Source organism: Falco biarmicus, chromosome 5, assembly GCF_023638135.1.
Source record: "Falco biarmicus isolate bFalBia1 chromosome 5, bFalBia1.pri, whole genome shotgun sequence".
NCBI lineage: Eukaryota > Metazoa > Chordata > Aves > Falconiformes > Falconidae > Falco > Falco biarmicus.
This window is the reverse complement of record NC_079292.1, coordinates 1,068,842-1,090,771: the sequence shown is the minus strand read 5'-3', so window position 1 is coordinate 1,090,771 and position 21,930 is coordinate 1,068,842. Positions and strand designations below refer to the sequence as shown.

Below are 21,930 nucleotides of genomic sequence, written 5' to 3'. Positions count from 1 at the left end.
CCATTCAGATGGTCACTTTAGAAATGAAGTTCCCATTCTCAGTTGTCTCATATACAGATGTTTTTGCAGCAAACTGATGCCTCACTTCCTAAGATCCCGTTGTCGTAGCTTGAATTTCTGCAGGGAAACCTGAAGGTATTTCCCTCCCCCGGGGCATTAGAAAGGTCTCCATTGATGGAAGCAATCCCTAATGGGAAACGCTGCCAAAAACTAAACCAATGGTGTCATCTTTACTTAGGCCAGGTTCCTTTATAAGTCAAGAGCAGTTTTGCTTGAGTAATTGCTGTAGGACCAAAATGATCCTTGTTGGTACTCACCCAGGGAACTTCTCTCCTCACAAACCACTGCAGTTCTTAGTTCTGGACTATCCTCCTCCTGCTCCCTTCTGACAAGGCTCTTGATCACCTCCGTGGCACTGGGCTCACTTCTTCAGAGGTTGTTAAAGGCTGTGGTCCTGAAGACCATGGTGAAGGAGTAGTGTCCTTGGTTGAGGATGAGCCAGTGAATGAGGTCGCAGCAACACCAACTCAGAAGGGTTTCTGAGATGCAGAGAGGGTAGCACTCCAGTCATGGCAGGCATTGGGATGGCATGCAGAAGTAATTGCAATGCCAGCAAGCGAGGACAGTGTCCCAGAGCTGGTATATCCTCCTGAGGGTCCTCCACTGGGTTATGGAAAGGAGGGAAGGTCTGCTGGACTCTGTGTTCCTCCAGGAAAGGGCAGCCCACACCTTCCCATGCTGGTGTTGGGGTGAAGGGCCCAGGGAAAATCCTGCAAATATGGCCAATCCTCACCACTGCCATTGAAAGGACTTCACTGGAAAAAGATATTTGGAGGTATTGTGTGAGGGGGTACCTGTTTACTCCTATTTCCTCGATAAAAACGGCATGGGATGATGAAAGTGCATTTCCATCAGATTTCAGTGTGGGACGTGTAATTTAAACTGACCGTAGGATTGAAGGGCAACAGTCTCAGACTGGTGGATCTTTTCCATTGGAAACGTGCGTTTGAACAGACAATCTGAATCCTTTAACAGTATTACATGGAAATTACATGTTTCACTTGAATTCCCATCAGCCAGCAAATATTTTTACCTTCCTCCAACAGGCAGTCAGTGTGATGAGTGTCCTAGTGGGTTCTACAAAAACCCAGGCAGCCCCAGGCTTGACTGTGCACCATGTCCCTGCAATAACAACATCAATCTGACAGACCCAGAGTCCTGTAACAGGGTCACCGGGGAATGCACCAAGTGTTTACACAACACCCATGGAGCAAACTGCCAGTTCTGCAAACCAGGGTATTTTGGCTCAGCCCTCGATCAAAATTGTCAAAGTAAGTAAGCAACAGCATTGCAACCGTGTATTACTACCCAGAAAAGTTCTCAAGTAATTAGGCTACAGGGAGAGGTTAGCCCTTGGAGGGACAGTAAAACTAAAGCAGATCAATGGAGCAAAACATGATGAGAATATCAAATACATTTCTATGTGTACCAGATAGATATCTATCAGTGACACAAATAACTGTTAATGTGGCATCTATTAAATTCTTTGTCGCCCAAGTCTTGCTAAATCTCATACTGCATATCACTTCTAGGAAATACTAATTTGTGAAATGTAATCAGTACTCTGTTAGAAAAATAAATGTGTGTTCAGCCCATTCAGGAAGGGATCAAAAGTAAAGGACTCAAAGATAACTGTTTATCCATGTTGCTGGCTGATGCCAACTAAGCAATGCTCAGTTAACCAGATGATCCCTTGCTGAGCTCCCTGCCTTACCAGTTGTTTTCATTAAGTGGCTAGAATGAGTCTGTTCAGGCAATTTAATAGACTCCATGAGGACAGTCAGTAATTCAGCACTTTAACAGAAAGCCAGGAGTGTTTAAAAAAAAAAAAACAAAACAGCAAGGCATGAGTTTTTTCCCAACACTTCTCAAAGACACAAATTTTCACAAATGTGCCTGACTGAGGGTCTAATTTCTACAGGCCAGACAGTTATAAGTATTTTCAAGAAACTCTTTCTGGGAATCTCTAAAATACAGTTCAAACCCATGTCTTGTGCATTCTTGGAAGATGTCCGCTAGAAATGGTTAAGCAAGGACTTTTGGCTCCTCACAAGGAAGGCTTCTTATCTTATTTGGCTTACTGGAGTTTCCCACACTGCATAGTGCCTACTGTAAAACAGCTTCTCCTTACCTAGCATATTTAACATTTCATTTTAATAAGATCCAAAATTCACTACACCTTAATTTTTCTTGCCTGTGTTAAGTGCTGAATGTTCCCAGTAAGTTTGCTCAAAGCAACATATAAGCTATTATGGAAACATAAGTAAACTATATGAGATCAAAAATGCGTTCAAGGTTACTAGGAGTAAACCAACAGCATGGGCTTTATATGCAGCTCTGATTGTCCATCCGCTGTCTATATGCTCATCTGCTGTAGCAGTTGTCCTTCTTTTTCCAGGGTGCATGTGCAATCCAGCGGGTGTTCACCCTGCCATGTGCCCCGGGGGAGATGCAGCCTGTCTGTGTGACCCAGCCACTGGAGCTTGCCCTTGCCTGCCCAACGTGGTAGGCGCGACATGTGACCAGTGTGCCTCTGGCTACTGGGACCTGGCTAGTGGAAAAGGATGTCAGATCTGTGACTGTGATCCAAAAAACTCCCAAAGCAACCAGTGCAACCAGGCAAGAAAATTACTCTGCTTTCCAGGAACTGGGGTGGTGGTGTTCTGGCATGGCACAGCGGGGACCCTCTTATAAATGAGGATAGTTGTCTGTCAGGCTCTCTGAAAACAAAAAGTCTTTGGAAGTTTGCAGTTGGTGCCATCACACTTGGAGTCATTGTATCAAACGTGCTGTTCTGGTAATGTGGCTCTGCTTGTAAACAATTTCTCTTTGTCTATGTGTTTCTTTGTCATGTGGATCTAAGAAAACGTCACACAGGAAAAAATGGCCTTGTAAGTATATGTATAGGGAAGAAGGAAGTCCAGGCTTGGACCTGAGGGTCTCATGAGTACTTTTTAAAGTGTTTATTTTTATAAAAGTAGCAGCTGTGGCCATTACAGGAATCATGCCTCATCTATCAGACTGCTAGAGTAGCTTTTCACATCTTCGTTTCCTGTGCATGTTTTAGGGCTAGAATGTAGAAAAAATAATACAGCATTTCAGAACAGAGAGGTGGAGTTGTGGTCCCATGGAGTCAACAGCAATTTTGCTATTGACTTTAGAGCACCAGGAGCTTATCCCAAGTCCTTGCTGATGTGCTTTCACATTTTCCTTTCAATGTGCTTTCTGTTTGTTCAAGTTTATTTAGCAGACTTATTATTTTTCCTAGCAAACGTAGCTTTTAACTTCAAAGAACTACTACTGCTGTTCTGAGCTGTACCAGTTATCAGAGCTATAATTCCCTGCAGTGTAATTTAGCAGCTGAATTCCAAAATAAATTTTCTAGGACAATGTGCATAATGTACCCTCAGAGTTTTCAGTTACAGTTATATCATGTCGTTAAAAGTTGAAATGCGAAGGTGAGTACTTTGCTCATTCATCTGTTTTGCAAAGGAAAAGCATCCTCTTTTCAATCATAGTCAGAGGATGAGTTCTTGAAGAACATCTCTAGACTGGAACATACAAAGTCTTTCATATTAGTAAAGCAGAGCCACCTCTCAAAGTCCACTTTGTTTTCACAGCCTTCAGGAAGAAGACAGGAAGCATGGGCCAATACTGTGTAAACCATGGTGTTCAAATACCATGTGCAAGCAGGATCAGTGCAGTCCCCACACAGCTATATAAGTCACAGGGAGAAAAAGAAGCACAGTAAATAATGTATATCCAGCCATATGGCTCTGCAGGAAGCTATTTAATCCTAACTGTCTTTACAGCTTACAGGCCAGTGCCCGTGTAAGCTAGGTTACGGCGGAAGACGTTGCAATGAATGTGAGGATAATTACTTTGGCAATCCCCAGACGCATTGCATTTGTAAGTATTACGAAGTGGGGACAACTGGATTAGAAACTGCTTCAAAAGAAGCATTTACTTTTTATATTCATAGGGGAGATGGGACATGCATCTAAAGAAGCAGGCTTTCATACATTTGTGTGCATGAAATGGTTAAAAGTGTTCATATTATTTATTTGTATTGTTCCTTCTATGGTTATGATGGGACCGTGGAAGTTAGAGATGAAGCAGAGGCGTTAGCCAGGCAATCCACTTTGCTCTACCATTTCAAACACTGGCTTGCATTTATTGTCTTGAAGTGCATGATTGTACCTTTTGCATGTCCCATGGAAAAGGAACAACTGGATTTAACTTGCTGTCCCTTTCTTGCAGCGTGTGAATGTAACCTGGAGGGAACCAGCCAGCCCAAGTGTGACAAAGCCACTGGCACGTGTAACTGCCGTGCTGGTGTCACTGGCCAGTTTTGCGACCGGTGTGGCCGCGGCTTTGAGAAAAACTTTCCCTCTTGCCGTCAGTGTCATCTTTGTTTTCATCAGTGGGACACTGAAATTACTACCCTTGGTCAGACTGTTCAGGGGTTAATGAGGTTTGCTGCAAATCTCGACGATAAAGGAGGACGAATGGCCATCTGTGACATGCGCTTCAAAGCCTTTGAAGATGCCATTTCTGAAACTGAAAGAATTTTGAGACATCCTGTTCTTTCACTGGAGGCCCTCTCAGGCATCAAGAATTTTCAGGGCTATATTCAGTAAGGGCTCAGCTGCTCCTGAAAAAATCCTTGGCTGAGAAAGCAGTCTTCCCCCGGGCTCCACCAGCCATCCTTAGACATAAAGTCCTGCTTCTGAGAGCACACAGATGCTGGACTCCTAAGTCGCTGTTTTCAATAAATCTGTGAACAAAATAATCCTTATATATATTATTTGTCCCTCACAGCCGTATAATTAAATGCTGGAATTTTCCAGTTCATCCTAAGGGTTTTCTAAATAAGCCATTACAAGTAAATGTTTCTGTTCATTTAGAAATTTCTCTCTTGTCCTCTAAAATATTGTGTATATCAGTTCTAGTTTAAAACCAATCTGGTCTGACTTCTGCTTAACTGCCATTTCCCTCTCAGACGAAAAGTTGCACAAATGGATCCTCTTCACAGTACACCGTATGAGTTTCCTGACCTTAACAAGAACATAGAAGACATTGGAGAAGAAGCTGACCTAGTGTATGAACTTCTACAGCAGAAAATACATCTGCATCAAAGTTTTAATTACTTGAACCTCAAAGGTAAGGCAGCCAGCAATTAATTGAAATAGGTGAACAATTTCTGTGAAAATTCAGAATGTTTTTCTCACCATTGAACCTTAGAAAACTAGAATCTAGGGATCTTTGAAATGTTGTATGGCAGCACAAAAATACAAATACTAACAACACTTTATACTGATTTTCCAAACTTGCTTTTATGTTAAAATGCCATGATTTCTACCATCCTAAATTTCAGATGCATGTGCTGGGGTCATGTCAATCAGAAGTCTTATGAATCCCAATGTTTAGATGGAGATTTAAAAGCCACCCAGTTTGACACGGATCATACGGTAGAACAGCAAAGGATTTTTTCCCCACTTATGACTTCTCTTGCTCTTAGCAATACTTTAAAGAATGTTGTACAGCAATGGGGTTTGTTTAATTAAAGCAGAGAGTCATAGTGCAACTTCTTAGTGTTCCCATGGGAATATACTTGACTTTATGTAGTAAGGAACTAGCTCTCCATCATCAAAATATATGACATCAGAACTGTGTTCCTTGGCATTTTTGAAAGAATTACACTGTCTGTGCTTGAGCTAAGTATAGTCTCCATCAGCTGCTAATAGCAGTAATGACAATGTCACAGACTGGCTTCTGGAGAAGGACGGGAATATATGGCAGGAGACTGTCAGCAGTATACTCTCCAAAGAGACAGCCGCCAAGATACGAACCCCCATAAAACAAGATATGCACCACAGAAGACACAAGCTACAGGCATTCCCATTTACAGTTCCTGTGTTTCGTTTGGGCAAGAAAAAGATTGGCCTAGGCAAGATCAAAAAAAAAAAAAATAAAGGGAGGAAAAGTCTAAAGGATACAAAGCTGAGGGAAAGGAAGAAGGGATACAGAGGGATTAATTAAGATTTAGGGCTTCCCTGCCCTGTTGTACTTGGAAGCGCCCCTGGGGCCAGCTCTTCCACTCAGGTCCCTGCGAGAGCGGTCAGTGCAGCTCTCCCAGGCTCCACTTCCCAATCGAACTGAGTCGTGCACTCTGAGAAAGGCAGCAAGGCAAAGAAACAACAAACCCCAGGGAGGTCAGTGGATGCACAGCTGAAGCATCCATGGTGCTGTCTGGTCACGTTCCAAACCCACTTCATCTTTCAGCCTCCAGAGATGGATAAACAGCCCTATAAAAAGCACACGGGGGTGTGGGGAGGGGAAGACCTTGAGTTTAAGCTGAATTTCTGGTTGGGGCCACAAATATTCATTGGTCCTGCTACCAGGCATCTAACAGCACAGAAATAACATTTCCCTCAAGATTACCAGCTTCTCTGATATCCGGGAAGAAGCCTTTCTCCCTTACCCCATCTTCATTTTGGGACCAGCAGCACATCCTGGGTCTGGCTCTGTCTGCTTTTTCATCTCTCTCTTTTTTTGGGGGGTGGGTGGGTTGTTTTTTGGGTTGTTTTTTTTTTTGTCCTCGGGTAGAGCAAGATGTGGCCATGTTCACCATCTGTGGCACATTTGACACTTGTGCCCTAGACACACTTGGGAAATGGGCTCCTCCCTCCCTCCCTTTGCAAAGGATCAGGACTCAGACTCCTCACAGGTGTGCATTCAGCCGGCTGACCTGGAAACATCAATATCTAATGATGTATTAAAATCACTGGAAAAAACAGGACACAAGTGTCCTTGAAAGAACGCCTTTATGAGATCTCATTAAATTACGGCTTTCCAGCCTTTGCAGCCACTGTGGTATGGTAATGCTGTGAGTACAGCTTCCTAGGCTGTAAATCAAGCCTGTGCTAAGATGCTATATTTAATGTAAAGGAACCTGGAAGCTCTACAGCTCTGTCACAAACCAAGTGTGAAAAATGCATTTGGGCCACTTAAGGGAGAGCTGAACCACTGTAAAATATTCCTGCAATGGAACTGTTGCACTGAAAACAGTCTCTGGCTTAGATAGGGAGTTACAGCAGCCTCTTGCCAGGTATTTTGTATTCGGAACTAACTTTAAACTGTACATTTTTTCCAAGAGTTACAAGATAAAATAAATAGCCTTGGTTCCACACAATAGCTAAACATTGTTCAGCTTCAGTCAAAGCAAGGCCCCAAGGGCTTTAGAACCTGATTCAAAGCATGCAGGACTCGATGAATGCCTTGTCATTGACTTCAACTAGTAACTGAGTCAGTTACCAGCACAAAGAGGGATGTTAATAAATGACCTCTAATGCTTTTTCACTGCCAACACATCAGTTCTGGCTCATTGCCCATACTGGAGATTTGGGGACAACTTGGGTTCTCTGGAGATCTGGGAAGCCCCAACAGCAGCAGCTTTAAATTATGTGTTTTGCAAAATGCCTGAGCCTTTTCCTTAGGCTATTAATATGTACTATTCTCCAACCCTTTTGAGTATGCTGAAGGGAAAGCTTACACTAAGCAAACAAGAAAGACTCTTGCTGGAAAGTATTTTTTGCCTGGTCTACAAGCTTATCAAGGAAATTTTGGGGTTTTTTTAAATACGTCAACCCTGAAATTGGATTTTCCAGATCCAAAGAAAACTCATAAATTCCCATTTGTAATCTAAATTTTGGGCTCAGTTTAGCAGACCATTTAACTTTTGCATGGTATGCTGAACAGACAGGACAAATGCTTTCCTGACTCACAGTCAGAGAGCTGATAATTTCATAGGTTTTGCAACTGGCAGAAACAGTTCTCCTGCCTAAACTTCAAAACAGCATAAATGATAGGAACTTTATCAGATTGACAATGGCAGCAATGCATGAGCTACTGACAAATGCAGATCAGTAGCAGTTTGTGTTATTAATGGGATCCCCTTCCTACTTTTGTGTCTTCCATTGGCTTCTCATACAACTTGGACTCTGAAGAATGACATGGGATCCACTGTATTTGCATCTAGTTTAGGAGGTTTTATGAATATCAAACATGATTCCTGTTAAGAGTCCTGTTTGGCAGCTGGCTGAGTAAAGGATTAAAAAGCTTGACTGAGGAAATGACAGCTCCTGTCCCTCCCTGCTGTCCCAAATCAAACACCAGTGACAACAAACTGAATCGCCTGTCACTCACCGTTTGTCCAAATTCAGGTAGATACGTGAATTAAATGCAACCAAAACACAGTTGGTACTAAACCCTACTTCTGTTGCTACAGAGGCTGTCAGCAACATTAGGAAAGACTTTGAAGTATCATTGCTGGCAGAACAGGAGACCAGTGGGACAACCCCTGTTGTAAGGGACTCAGAGTACACCAGGAACCATTCACTGGCTATGTTGGGCCATCAGGCCTTGAAAGCAAGCAATGTTCTGGAACAGCTCAAGATGATCAAGAGCCCCAACATCCAAAACTTGACTGAAAAGGTAGGCACTGTGAATTTTGAATGGGAGCTAAACAAAAATCTCTTTTTTTTTTTTTTTGATGCTGTTAGGAAGTTTTATTTTAAAAGGGTGCTTTATATGCATTTCTAAATCTAAAAAACAACACTCTTCTGGCACAGACATGCAGTCACGTCAGAAACAGCTGCACTTCTCAGTTGTGGTTACTACCACCATTCTGGAAGCCATTGCTCCCAGGGCAGACCTAGCACACAGAACGGTTTAAGCACTCTCTAGCCTCAAGAGGATGTCAGTGTAAACCCAGAAAAATTAACCCCAACCTCCTCCATCAGTAACTTAAACTAAGCAGAGCAACTTTGCCCTGGAGTGGATGGGGAGCGCTCACCTTATCCTTTGCATCACCCATGGGAGAGGAAGGGAATTCTGTCCTTCTGTGGGACAGCAATGAATACCTGAGAGCACCTTCAACCAGCCCTGCCAAATCTGGGAGAGATCATCCATCTAGACCTTTAGTCTCAACATCTGTGTCAAACTATATGGAGGGCTAGACATGGTACCATGTTATGTGAGAGGTGATCTGGACCCTTTAGGATAAGCCATTGACCCGTGGGCTGGATGTGGCCAGGGGACAGTTCCAGCCCTTTTGGCACAGAGGGGTGAAGCAAGGGTCTTAGTGCAACACGTGAAGCCCAACAGATGGCTCCTGCAAGGATGCTTGGAGCCATGGGCTACCGTTGCATCCTTCAGGGAATGGGAAGGGGACCTGCACCTGGCATCAATACTCACCTTTGGAGAGACTAAACCAGCATCTCCTCAGGAAAATCCCATCATATGTTCAATATTTATGCGTCGTCAAACATCTTCCTTCCCCCAGGAGTGTATCTCATGCCCCAGAGGAGTCCTGACATAAGCATTTTCCTTATTGCAGATCTGTGGCGTGCCGGGAGACCAGCCCTGTGCCACCGCAGCCTGCGAGGGAGCTTTGTGCCAGGACAGTCACGGACTCAGGCAGTGCGGTGGCCCAAACTGCAGTGGAGCTCTTCCTCTCTCCACTGAAACCCTCCGGAAAGCTGAGGAGACTGCTGTGTTGCTAAACAACTTGACTACTCAGCTACAGGAACCTGAGAATCAGGTGCTGTATATCAAACCTATATTTGTTCAGTACAATGGATGGTGGGTGAGATTTGGGAGGTGACAAATCTACAAAACCTCACCTGCTCCTTGGATAATAAAGAGCAGTGACATAGTGATGGACCTTGTCCTGACGTCATAGACCTATCACAGCTCAGTACTGGAAGTATTAGGTGCCAGTCCCACCAAGAGACTATGGCTCTAGCTATGCTTTCCTCTTCCTCACAGCTGCCAAGATCTCGCAGGTCATGGTGCCCTGTGGCAACTATGGAACTTGGTGGCATCAGGCTAATATTGTCTGTTTTTATTGGGAAAGATTCAGATGGCACCATTTGTCAGAAGCCTGAGTATGGCCCATGCGTATTGCAGTGGGATTACAGCTGTGCACACCGTTAAGCTCTATTTATACAACTTTGTATTACTCTTATGTTTGCCATTAAATAATTTTTGCAAATAATTTCAAGACGAAGCTTTTTTGCCCCTGGTGATGTTTAGAAGGGCATCAAGTAGTCAGCTGTACTGCACAGCAGCAGTGAAAAGTAACTCAAAGCAAAGTGTGGCCAATGCAACATGTGCCAAGGAAACAAAACTGACAAATCCCAGAACACCGGTAAAGACAGTTTGATCTTAATAACAGTCAGAGACGATGCCTGTTTGAGTTATAGGCAAACACGTTTTCCAACAGAAGTGCCATTCTGCTGTGGCTTTGTCCTGTCCCTGCAGGGTGCCTGGGCATCCATTTCCTCTTTTTAAAATGCACGCGACACTGCACCATAGCTAACGCTAACGGGTTTAGAAATGAGCAATCGGGGCACATGCCTGGGGCCCCAGCACACAGAGAGGCAGCAGCAAAAGGCATTTGCTGAAGTGGTGAGTGCCGGGTGGCAGGGACATTGCCTTTGGTGCTTGCAAGCCCAGGCAGCTCTGTGATAAAATGAGTGAAGTACCTCAAGACGTTTCAGAAGTAAAAACATCACCGTTTTTCTTGTTACATGGGGAAATGGCAAACCTTTTCCCTCCACAGATCGCAGAGAGGTGGTACCTGTGCATTGCCTTAAGGCAAAGCATAGCCCCCAACAAAGCAAAATGCCATTGAAATTCGATGATTGATTAAAAGCTCTCATTTAAATTATCAAGAATACTAATTTAATTTTTAAAGACAAGCCTTAAACTCTATCTTCCTTATTTGTGTCCTCTTGAGCGTATTTTTAACAGCAAATGTGGAAGGGCAAATGAAATTACATGCCTTTTCTGTACTGAATCTGATCACTGACATACTGCAGTACTGCAATAGAAAATAAGTTAGCACCTTCTTTTAGAAACAGAAGGGGCTGTGGTTTAGCATGGTTGCAGAGACAAAAAAATGCTTGATTTAGGCTTTTTCTGAGGCCAGATGAAGGCCATGACATAGCAACTTGGGGAGTTCCCCAAAGGGGTCTCCTACTACTTTTCAAAGCCACATCAAATGATTCCACCTGAGGCTTAGATAAAAATCACTTTTGTGTCAAGAGCTCATCTTGTCAAGCAATGATAGCTAACCTCCAGAAAATCGCACTACGATTTCTAATAATATTTCCAGGTTGAAAGCATTACAAAAGTGGCAGAAGACAGCAAGTTGAAAGGTTCACAATTCAATGCACAACTGGAGAGGGCTAAGAATCAAATTGAAGTTGATGGAGAGATCACTAAGGAGTTCATCCGAAAAGTGAGAAACTTCTTACTAGGTAAATGTGCAAAGTTCCTTTGGACTAATTTTTAATATATATTAATTTTAATTTTATATATATTCCGATATAATATAGCATAATAGGTGACCAGAAAATGATCTAGCTGTATTCACACATAATTTCTCATCTTCCTCCTGATCTGTGCAATCTTTTTCAATCCCTTTTTTTCTAGTGCTTCTTTCTCCCAAGTGACAGTACTTTGTATTAATTTTCCAATAGATCTGTTACATTCTGATTGTCATTTTTTATTAAAGTGCTTAATTTGAAGCATGCAGTTCCCTCAGTTCCTGATTTATCTGAGTAAAGGGTTACTAAGATAATTTCATACAATGTAGATAATTTCATACAATGTATAATGACCAGCCATGTCCAATGCATCCTCAAATTGTTATTCCACCCCATTCTTCCAGGCCCATAAATAGAGGCTCTCCGTAGGGAGCGTGGGAATTAGGACACATACCACTCCGTCGTCTCCGTAAAGCTGTAACTCGAGGAATCAAAGGATTCTGGTAGAACTTCACAGCTCTCACAAAAAAAATAAAAAACCAACTATATATACCCTAAAACTTTATCCACCCTCACAAATGCAGAAAAATGCTGTAAGAAAGGGACCCTAAGGTTGTTCACCAGATGTACATCAAAGGAGTTCAAATGTGGTAACATTTTTTCAACCTTTTGGATGGAGCTGGTCTCATAAGTTTCTAAGGATTGCATGTTGGCAGTCCTTTGGCATTCGTAACTCTACAACCAAATGTGAGTGAGAGCAGAGGACTTCCTTTGTTCAGGAACATTGAAATTATTTTACTGAAGTGGAAGAAAAACTCCTTAAGATTCTCAGATCTTTATTTGATAGCAATTGAAAATTCCTTTGGCTCTTTTATGTTTCTTAGCAGACATACAGCATTTACTAACAATTATAAAATCATTTTTGAATGGATTTTTGTTTTGTAAATTGAAGTTTGAGAACAGTAACAGCTGAGATGCATATAGTTACATTAAATCTGCTGTATTCCACATCGATGAGAATGGTAATTTTAGATTAATATATTCCTACAGAAAATAGCTCTCAGGAACGCACTACTGTTTGCACAGTAAATGTCTTCTATTGACTTCTTGGTGAGTTGCTTTGGAGCGTTAGCAAAAACATTTAATATGTTTCAAATGTTTTACCACCCAAGGTCTTGTCTATAAAGGGGAGTGAGCAGAAAACAGAAGTGATGGTGAGACTTCACAAGGCATGGACTGCTCTAACTGTGTGTCTGTGCCTCTTAGCGAAGAGCTAGGACAAGCTCATTTGTAAGGGGAGTTGTCAAAATAAGTTTTTTCTACTGTAAATTCCCATCCTATCTGAGTCTGACCCAAGTTCCCTCTGTAGCTTAGCCTTTCTCATTAACCAGCAAAGGAACCACTTCCTCAATGTTGTGGCGACTCCAGGGAAGGGATTACACCCACCAGCCGGCTTGGAAAGCTCCATTCACACCCCGGTCTCTCCAGCACCTCTTTGATCTGGGGGCCAAGGGAGAAACGGGCTCTGACACATCTAGCTGTGCTGTGCACTGATTTAAAACCTTCTGTGGGCTCAGTTCTACATCAGAATTTTAATAACCCAGTTCAAAGTGGGCTCAAATCCTCATTTTAGCCAGTTCTGACAACGCCAACAGCAGTACCGGGAAGCATAATATTAAATTACAAAATTCTCTTACCCCCTTGCTGTGTCTGTCAGCTTTATTCTCCCACATAATTCAAAGGGTAGGCAGCCACAACGACCACTTACATTCCCCTAGGAGGAAAGAGCTGCTTCAGGATATCCTCACCTCCATTTCTGTTGCAGATGAGAGCGCGCCTCCAGAAGACATTGAGAAGGTGGCAAACTACGTTTTGCAAATAAACCTTCCCCTGACTCCACGAGAGCTCACAGGCATGCTTGGCAAAATCAGGAGCATTACGAACCACTGTGAGAAGTACAAACTGAATGCAAATAAGAGAAACAGAAAGAGGGAGGAAGCTCGGACGCTGCTGGTGGAGGCACAAGAAGCTGAGTGAGTAGGGTATTCTCGTATGATGTGCAGGCTCCAGCTGGGGTGGCACTGTGCATGGTAGGACTGCTCCATGCCCCAGGCAGTATCCTAGTAACGCTGGAGGGAAAGTTCAGGTGACAGCAGCTTGCCAGCAGGAACGAGCCACAAGCCATGACCATGCAGGAGCCGACAGTGCTGCAAGGAGGCAGCTCCTGCCAGCTCCTGGCTCCTCAGCCTGCAGAGTCAAAAAGAGGCCAAAGCAGCTACTTACTTTCACATTGGACCTAGTGGAGTATTACACCTGGGAAGTTTAAATATGGCTGAGAAAGAGCCAACAAGAACTAGGGAGGGAGAAAACATTCACCCACGAGTCTTCCTTACGAGCAGGGCACCACCAGGCAGCCCGCAGCATCCAGCCTGGCCTGTAATACAGCAGCACATCTGCTCCCACACAAAGTCCCTTACTGAGGTTTTTCTTTGCCAATTTATGAGCCACAATTTTAATGGTTGTTGCTGGACTTGAGGGAACATTTCTGCATGGCAGCATGGCTGCATTTGAAATGTGTTCTTCCTTTGCTCTCCACATCACTACACACACTTCTATTTTTCTGTTTTAGCAAAGCAGCTAAAGCTCTTCCACCTGTGGATAAAATTAATAATGAACTAAAAAATGTTGCGAAGTCCCAAGGACACTCCAAAACCACCTTCATAAAGCTAAATGAAGAGATACAAGACATCAGAACACAAATCTCACAGGTATCTTGCTGTAAATATTTTGATTTACTTACTAGATACATTTTAGAAAAAGATACTTAATCTCAAAGTTTCCTTAATGTAAGCTTAAATAAATAAAAGCAGAATGTGGCACAGATATGACACGGATTCCATAATCAGGAATCTCCTCTTCTTAATCGCTTACTCCGCTCAGGAGTCTCCCTCCTCTTCTTAGTCAGTTGATATTAATCTCCCTCATTGCCACACTCTGCAGGCTGGATGGACATTGCATAAGAAACCACAGCCTCCAATTGCTCTGTTTTAGGCTGAGAACCAAGTGAACAAGACAAATGATGAACTGAATGACTTGTCAGCAAAACAGTCTGAGATGGAAGATGGAATTGCCTCACTGCAGGCAAAAATGCTGATGAACAAGAATCAAGCCACAAAGGCAAGAGCAGGGGCAGAAGCAGCACACAAGCGAGCCCAGAATATTGATAAAGTAAGTATTTCTGTCATGTGTTAAGGGAAAAAAGATTATCTCCGTGTTTAATAGTAATTTTGATTCAGAAGTGTAATTGTGTTACCCTGCTCTCCTCAAAACTGTTAACATTTTCCTTATGCCATGCAGCATAGAATGTCACAGGTTAAGAATAATTTACTTTTTATTTCAAGGCTTCTGGCATGTAACACTTCTGTTTGCTTGAATGAAAGAAAATGTATACATTTCTCTGGCTGCTCTACGACATTTTTCCTTGCACTGTGTATAAGACTTGTAGTCACCATGGGCACCAGTACACACAACAGAAAAAATCATAAAACCAGGTATTAAAATAAGTGAGTGATGGAAGCAGCCTGGCCATTCATCCCATGACACTTTCCTTCACAGAAAATTGCTGTGGGAGTAACTTGGAGTTTTTAGTTGGCGGGGTGCTTTTCAGTAGCTCAAATTTTTGAGACTGCATCTAGAAATTTGCTAAAATTGCGAGAACCAGGCACCCACAGTGCAAGCTTGGAGCATGATCAAGCTTCCAGATTATAAGAAATCTAGGTGAAATCTAATCTGCAGCCTCAACAGTGGCAACCTAAATCAGCAGGGAATAGATTAGCCAGTAAATATTACTACAGCCAAAAATGTAAAAAAACCTCAATGTTGCTACACATAATTCATTAAATTTGAATTAAGCCTCATGGCAAAAAGAAATTTACCAAAAAGCCCTATCAAAATAAGTAAAAACAGCATAAGCTTCAAAAATCTGAAGTCATATTTTCTTTATATTCTCACCTTCCTTTAGATTGCTCTACTGGCCATTTGCTTTAATTTATTTCTATCAGGTTTTGCAAAGCATTGCTTGATGCACACATTATGGATATTATTTTTTTTAAGATAATGAGAGATTCAAAGTTTGGTTCAAAGAGGATATTGAAAAAAATATAAAAATCTCCTTCGGCATACCAGATAAATTATGAGATGCTCTTCAACTAAGTAACAGAATTTTGTTACAGGAATTTGCTGACATTAAAAGAAAGTACACCATTCTTCAAGAAAAGCTAAAAACCCAAGGACCTCCCAAAGCAACACTAGAAAAAGTGAAGCAGCTGAAAGAAGAAGCAGAAAAACTGGCTGAAGAGACTGAAAAAAAAATCAAAAAAATAACAGGTGGTGTTCTCACTTCTTTCTATAGCAAGCAGCAAAAATTGTGACCGTTATGAATTAAACTGAAGGCCTTGCCCACAGACACTAACTGACTAGGTTCACCTGAAATCGGGTTTAAAACAATTTAACTGGTGAAAATGCCTGCTTGAAGCTACTCAAACAGTTTAAAAGTAGTTGAAATGATTTGGCTTATGTACTTTTTCTGGCATAAACTGGTTGCTATAAGCAGAGTTTCAGAGGTGTCCACATAGGGACTTGCAGTCATTTGATTCAGCTTAAAAACAGGACAAGTGCAAAATCTGCACAAAACTTGGCTGCAGATTTAGCTGGAAGCCTTGATTTATGCGCTTGCTTTGGCCATTTGGACCTTAATCTTTCCTCTGCGCTCTGTCTTTTCTTACATTACCCAAGTGATGGCTTGCTTTATACAGAGCTGCAGGGTAGCTGTTTTCCACCAGCCCATACTTACTCCCCTTCAGACATCACCTCTGAGCAATGGCAGAACAAACCAGGTACAAAAGTTGGCTTGTGGAGACTGAAGCCAACATGCCCTGGACCTGCGGGGCTGTGGCCAGGAGGCCAAGGGGTCATGGGCAACGGAGATGGCAGCTGCTGTGGCTATACCAGCACCAGTCCTCATGCAGCTGCTTGGGTGGGTCTAGACGGTCACCAAAAAGGAAGAGCACATCTCATGCAATCACATGCAGGGAACCTAATTCTACACGTAGTGAAGGTCTGGGCATTCCCACTGGGAATCCTTGGGCCTAGGATCCTGCCAGGCTCAACATCCAAAAATACTGTGTAACGTCAGTGGAACTGAAGCAGAAACTCCATCCCAGGAGCAAATTCTTCAGGACAGGATCTGAATAACTTTTCTAATCATACAGCTTGAAGAGAAGCATTAAGAGCATCCCAGTCACTCCAAATGCCCAGATGATGTGTGTTGGAAACAGGCAGTGAATAATGTGGGTTTGACTCATTACCAATATGTTTACATTGGTGTAGCTTCACAGGGACCAGCAGCAAACATGTGTGTAAATGAGGCAGACCTAAGCTCATTACACCCTCCGTTTTCTAGGCTTTACACACATCAGTGGACACAGTGTTCCTTTGAGCATTTCCATTTAAACCAACTCCTTTAAGAGTTCTGTGTCGGGCTCCATCCTAGCTGATGGACAAAAGCAGATGCTAAGAAATTAATATCTTTAAGGCTGTCACATTTGTCTTGCTATCCAGAAGCCAGACTTTTCCCTCCAGTTGCATATATAACATTCCCCATTTGAAATGGGCTTATTGCCTCTAAAACTGCTGGAAAAAGAAACACTGTTAAACCCTGGATTTTAGTTACACAATAAATAGGAGTATCATTGCATCTCTCTACTCTTCCAGATTTGGAGAAGAAGCTTCAGGACCTGAATCAAACCAAACAAGACAAGGCAGAGCAACTGAGACAACTAGAGGAACAAGTGATAGCCATTAAAAACGAAATCATGGAGCAGGAAAGCAAGTATGCAACATGCAAAAGTTAGGATCTGAACAGACCATCAGGTAAAAGGCAACTGAAGTCTCTGTGCTTACCACCTCCTGAGCTTCCCAGCATGGAGGGCTGTCCCCTGTAAACACATCTGAAGGTGCCTATTGTATTTTGGCACAGTTGAATAATGTAATTTTCTGTTGGTTTTTTGTCCAGTGGAGTTTATATGGAAATACCTTTGAATAAATCAGCTCATTAAGTAATCAGGCGTAGTCTTTGAGGGAGCTCTGTAATAAATGCCTGTGCACAGCCTAGGGCTTCTCACTGTAGAGGGTTGGAAATGCAAAAGCAGGATTGCTCCGAGAGCTGCAGGTCACTGCCTCAAAGACAGACTCCCAACACCCTGTGTCTTCTGCTGAACCCTATAACCTGTGGCTGTGCCACAACACTGCACAGGGCTGCACAGACTGGGATGGGGTGACGCAGATGAAGGGCTGTGGGCTTCTGTAGCCATCCCTGCTGACAACCGGCAGCATCCCCAGGGTACCGTCACTCCTCCATCCCCATCTCTTCACTGAGACAGAGCAGAGGGGGCACTAGGAACCCCTGACCATGTGGGGGTTCCCCTACGTTCACTGAAAATCCACTGCAACTGGCATTACCTCCGTGGAGCAGCGGCCCATTAGCGGTGGGTGATGGGGAGCCAACTCCCCAGTGCCCACTGGATGGCAGTGCACAGATGCTTAATGCTGAAAAAACTTCAAAATCATTTCTTTGTCAATGCCCCTCCTGCAATGCCTGTTTTTCTTATGCTTATAAAATTCCCACATTTTTTGTTAATGCAATCAACAACTGGAGAATAACTCCAGCTCTTAGGATTAAGCAGTGAATCTAAAGGGCCACAAGTGTTAAAAAAGTCTGTCCAGCCCTTCTCCTACATGCAGCACTTCACAGAAGTCAGGGTTCACTCAGCAGTTTCTTGTAGCCATAAAGAACACAGGAATTGTCCTTAAATTTTAGCTTATAATTTTATTTTTTTTTTTAACATGTAAAGAAGGAGACTGGGGCTAACCAAATGCTACAGAAGGACTAGGGTTTTGAAAGACCGAAAGGAGCTACACCTCAGTTTCAAAATCCCACCCTCAGTATACATACTCCTGCAGGATGCTGAACAGACTAACGATGGCTTTTCATCAGTTAAAACCAGTCATGTCACTCCCGGATGGACTGTCCCACAGGAAGCATCCATTATAGGCTTCAGTCAGCTGGGGTGAGGAGCCCAGCACTGCTTCAGAGCTAGGATGCAGCCCAGCCCACATCTGTAGAACAAGGAATGCTCTGCCGGAATACAGGGCTCTTAGCATTTACCCGTCCTCATGTCATCAGCACCCATAAAACAATCCTTATCGATTTAATGGAGATAAACCCTCCGTAGCTATCACTCTGTGTTTAGCAGAGCTAAAGTAGCATTTGTTTGCAGTGGGAGGCTTGGGTGGGAATTGCTGGCACAGAGGAGATTTCAAAGATATTCTTCTTAACTCAAACCAGCTGTGCTCCAGGGCAATGTGCAACATGCATTACCCATATAATAGCTTCTATGGTGAAGATGATGTTATCAAATCACAACTTCGACATAATCTAACAAAAGACACCTAAAAGCAGGCATGCCCGTAATTTGCAGTTTAGCTTTTTCTGAATTTTAGCACTTTCAAAAGTCATCAGTGAGGTGTGAGGCTTCATTAGAAGTTACTAGCCTGTAATCAGAGGAGCGTATTTAGACTGACTTTGCCATAATGAAATTGAGCATCTCCATTTTACTTGGAGCACACAACTCAACAAGCTGCTCACATGGGTGTCTCCAGGTAACAAAGGATTTCCTGCAGGTTTCAGTACGGCCCCTGCTGCTCTGTACCTGAAACAAGCACACTGAATCACCGAGACAGAAATTCCCAATTGCATATAAACCAGAATTATTTCATTCATGGCTTTAAAAATCTGAATTCAGAAGCAGAAAGTTGAAAGAGAACTTCCTTTTAGAATCCACTCTTGGCTGTGAGTGTTGCCATATGGCTTTTGACAAGCCGCATGGATGAGAAGTCTGTAAAGGCAAGGCAGTTAAACAGGCCTGGAGGGGAGTTGTATTCTTGGGGGTGGGGTGGGGTGGGGTGGGGGAACAGAAATCGCTGGGAAAAAAAAAAAACCCAGGAAGAAGAAAGTCAGCGTGGAGTCTAACCTCCCCTGCCTTCCTCCAAGCATGCTCAGACACTCAAAGCAAGCAGACCTGATGGGACCAGTGGCTACAGAACAGCAAATCTGTCCTAGGACAGCTTCTTAGGTTTACAGCTGTGCAATATTCCTCACTGGAAGTGCCACAAAAATTTTTAAAGTGCTTTTGCAAAGTTAATTTGTGGGAAAATGCTGTAACTTGGATAAAAAGTACCTATTTTTAGTTCCCCTGGCCCTCTTTCTTGTGGTTAGAAGTGGCTTCAGAAAACCGTTTCTTGAAAAATTTGAATCAGTATCTTGCCATGGAGCATTTTGACTTCAGTGACATTAATCAAAATACAAACAACACTTAACCAAAGCCACATAAAAATGATCTCACCAGCTCCACTTGCTAGGCACTGACCCCCTGCAGTGTTGTAAGAAAATGGGTGATCAAGTGGGTATCACTGATGTCAAATTCTGAGATGTGGTTCTTTGAGAAAACTTTCAAGCCAGCACAAACAGGACTGTAAAGCTGCTTCACCAGCCACAAGGACAGGCCATGACACAAAACCGGATTTTTACCATTTGAACAATCAAATTAAATTACTCTCACTCACTATTGCTCACAAGCACTGCAGAGAGAGACATGAACAAATTTGCTGCACCTAATTACTCACACAGTGAAAGCTGGTGATTTCGGCTACCTCTGAAAGGTGATCATGGTTATGGGTGATGGTGGCCACGGCCACCCTGCTCTGTGGCTCAACTCCAACTTGATCACTGATGCTGCACAGCAGGGTCACCCCCAGGCTGGCAAGGTACAAAGGAGCCTAACCACAGCGGCAAGGAACTCCAGAGGGCAACTTTAGCCCACTTTAGGTTTAGGGAAGGATAGGACTTCTACGAGGCTACAAAACAGAAAAAAGAAAAAAAAAAAAAAGGAGAAAACTTCAATAAAAACTGAGAAAACATGGGATAGAAAAATGTCCAGTGGCAATAAAAGACTCTGCCCTTGCAGTCACACACGGAGCAACACCGCTGCCCATCTGCCACAGAGCACAGAGGTTTCTAACCACAGCAGAGTAAAACATTTTCAGTTAGTGGGATAAAAATGTTTGTCATACTGAAGCTTAAAAACAAAGCCATGCCGTGATTTACATGACAGGATTGTGAAACAATTAATGTTGTCAATTTAGAAGACCATGTTGCAGAAGTAGTTTAGAATTACAATACCTGCCCTGCCAGCTTAAAAGGGTTTGATTTTCTGGGTATCTTTAATGAAACGGCCCCAAGAGTTCTTCAGTCGGGATCCCGGGGTTATGTTTCAGACCTGGTGTTTAACCTCTAGGGCAAGTCACTTGGTATCTCTCTGTTTCTGCTTATCCATCTGTAAAATGAGAACGAACATATTTACCTACCCCGGCAGGGCTTGCTGGGACAGACAGACCGCAGCGCCTTTCCACTCGGGCACCACGGTGAGGGCAAAGCGTACCCGCGGGACGCCAGCGCCTGCTGAAGGTTTATACAAGTTTACGTGCTGCGTGTGCGCCAGCATAACTCAAGTACATAAACCCAGGCACCTGCCCCAGCCTGAGCCCGGCTGGGGCTGCGCTCTTCAAACCCGTCCGTCCCTTGTGCCCGCTCCTCGGTGTTTATTGACCAGTGACCCTCTCCCTCGCGCGCCAAGCCGGCAGCCGGCAAAGCCCCCGTGTCCCCCAGCAGAGCCCACAGAACCGAATCAGAGGCCGGGAGCGTGGGGGCAGCTCCAGCTCAGCCACCCCCCCCCGTACTGCCCTGGGTGGGCGGGCAGCGCCGCACGCGCCCGGCTCATGAGGCACACGAGGAGCCCCGCTCGTGAGCCTGGGCGCAGGCGGCCCCGGCCCGACGGGCACCGCTGCCACCGCCCCCCGGCACGGCACTGGTGGGCCACCCGGCCGACCCGGGGCCGCTCGGCACCTCGCGGTTCGGCTGCGGCCCCCGGCCCTTTGCGGGGGTTCGGGCCTTGCCGCGTGGGCACGCTCCATCCCGCCCCCGTCCCTCCCTCCCTCCCAGGCGCCCAGCCCCAGCAGCGCCCCCGGCAGAGAGCTGGATTGGGTCAACCCCCCCCGTCTTGCACGTTTCCCCACACGGGCAGGAAGACGGGTCGTCCCACCGCCGATTCCACCCTCCCCGCTGCCCCCCCCGGTTGCTGCCCCCCCGCCCCGAGCCCGCTCCCACAACTGGGGAGCAGCGGGGAGGGCACTAGCTGCGGTGCCGGGGTTTGCGGCCCCCCCGCTCCGCCCTCGGGGCTCCCCGGTTGCAGCGGGGCGGGCGGCCCCCTCCCCGGCCCGCGCCGGGCCGCTCTCCCCCGGACTCCCACCGCGGCTGGGCTGCCCTGCCCCGACGGCTGCCGCTGCCCCGGGCCCTGGCGCCGCGGCGGGGCTGGGCAGCCCCGGGGCGGGGGGCCGGGGCGGGCGGGGCCGCGGGGGG

The 21,930-nt window shown here is 44.5% G+C and overlaps 1 protein-coding gene across 1 annotated transcript in view; it reads left to right on the top strand.

Moving 5' to 3' along the window:
- The window catches only part of LAMB4 (laminin subunit beta 4), a 44,968-nt gene extending 26,677 nt beyond the window's left edge, over positions 1 to 18,291 (top strand). The window contains exons 22-34 of the mRNA XM_056339462.1: positions 1,107 to 1,331; positions 2,459 to 2,679; positions 3,873 to 3,969; positions 4,321 to 4,696; positions 5,063 to 5,223; positions 8,351 to 8,556; positions 9,461 to 9,664; positions 11,243 to 11,387; positions 13,222 to 13,429; positions 14,026 to 14,164; positions 14,448 to 14,624; positions 15,629 to 15,782; positions 17,169 to 18,291. Coding sequence (XP_056195437.1) covers positions 1,107 to 1,331; positions 2,459 to 2,679; positions 3,873 to 3,969; positions 4,321 to 4,696; positions 5,063 to 5,223; positions 8,351 to 8,556; positions 9,461 to 9,664; positions 11,243 to 11,387; positions 13,222 to 13,429; positions 14,026 to 14,164; positions 14,448 to 14,624; positions 15,629 to 15,782; positions 17,169 to 17,308 — 2,453 coding nt within the window. The 3' untranslated portion in view covers positions 17,309 to 18,291. The remainder of the gene's footprint in view (positions 1 to 1,106; positions 1,332 to 2,458; positions 2,680 to 3,872; positions 3,970 to 4,320; positions 4,697 to 5,062; positions 5,224 to 8,350; positions 8,557 to 9,460; positions 9,665 to 11,242; positions 11,388 to 13,221; positions 13,430 to 14,025; positions 14,165 to 14,447; positions 14,625 to 15,628; positions 15,783 to 17,168) is intronic.
- Positions 18,292 to 21,930: the final 3,639 nt, after the last annotated feature.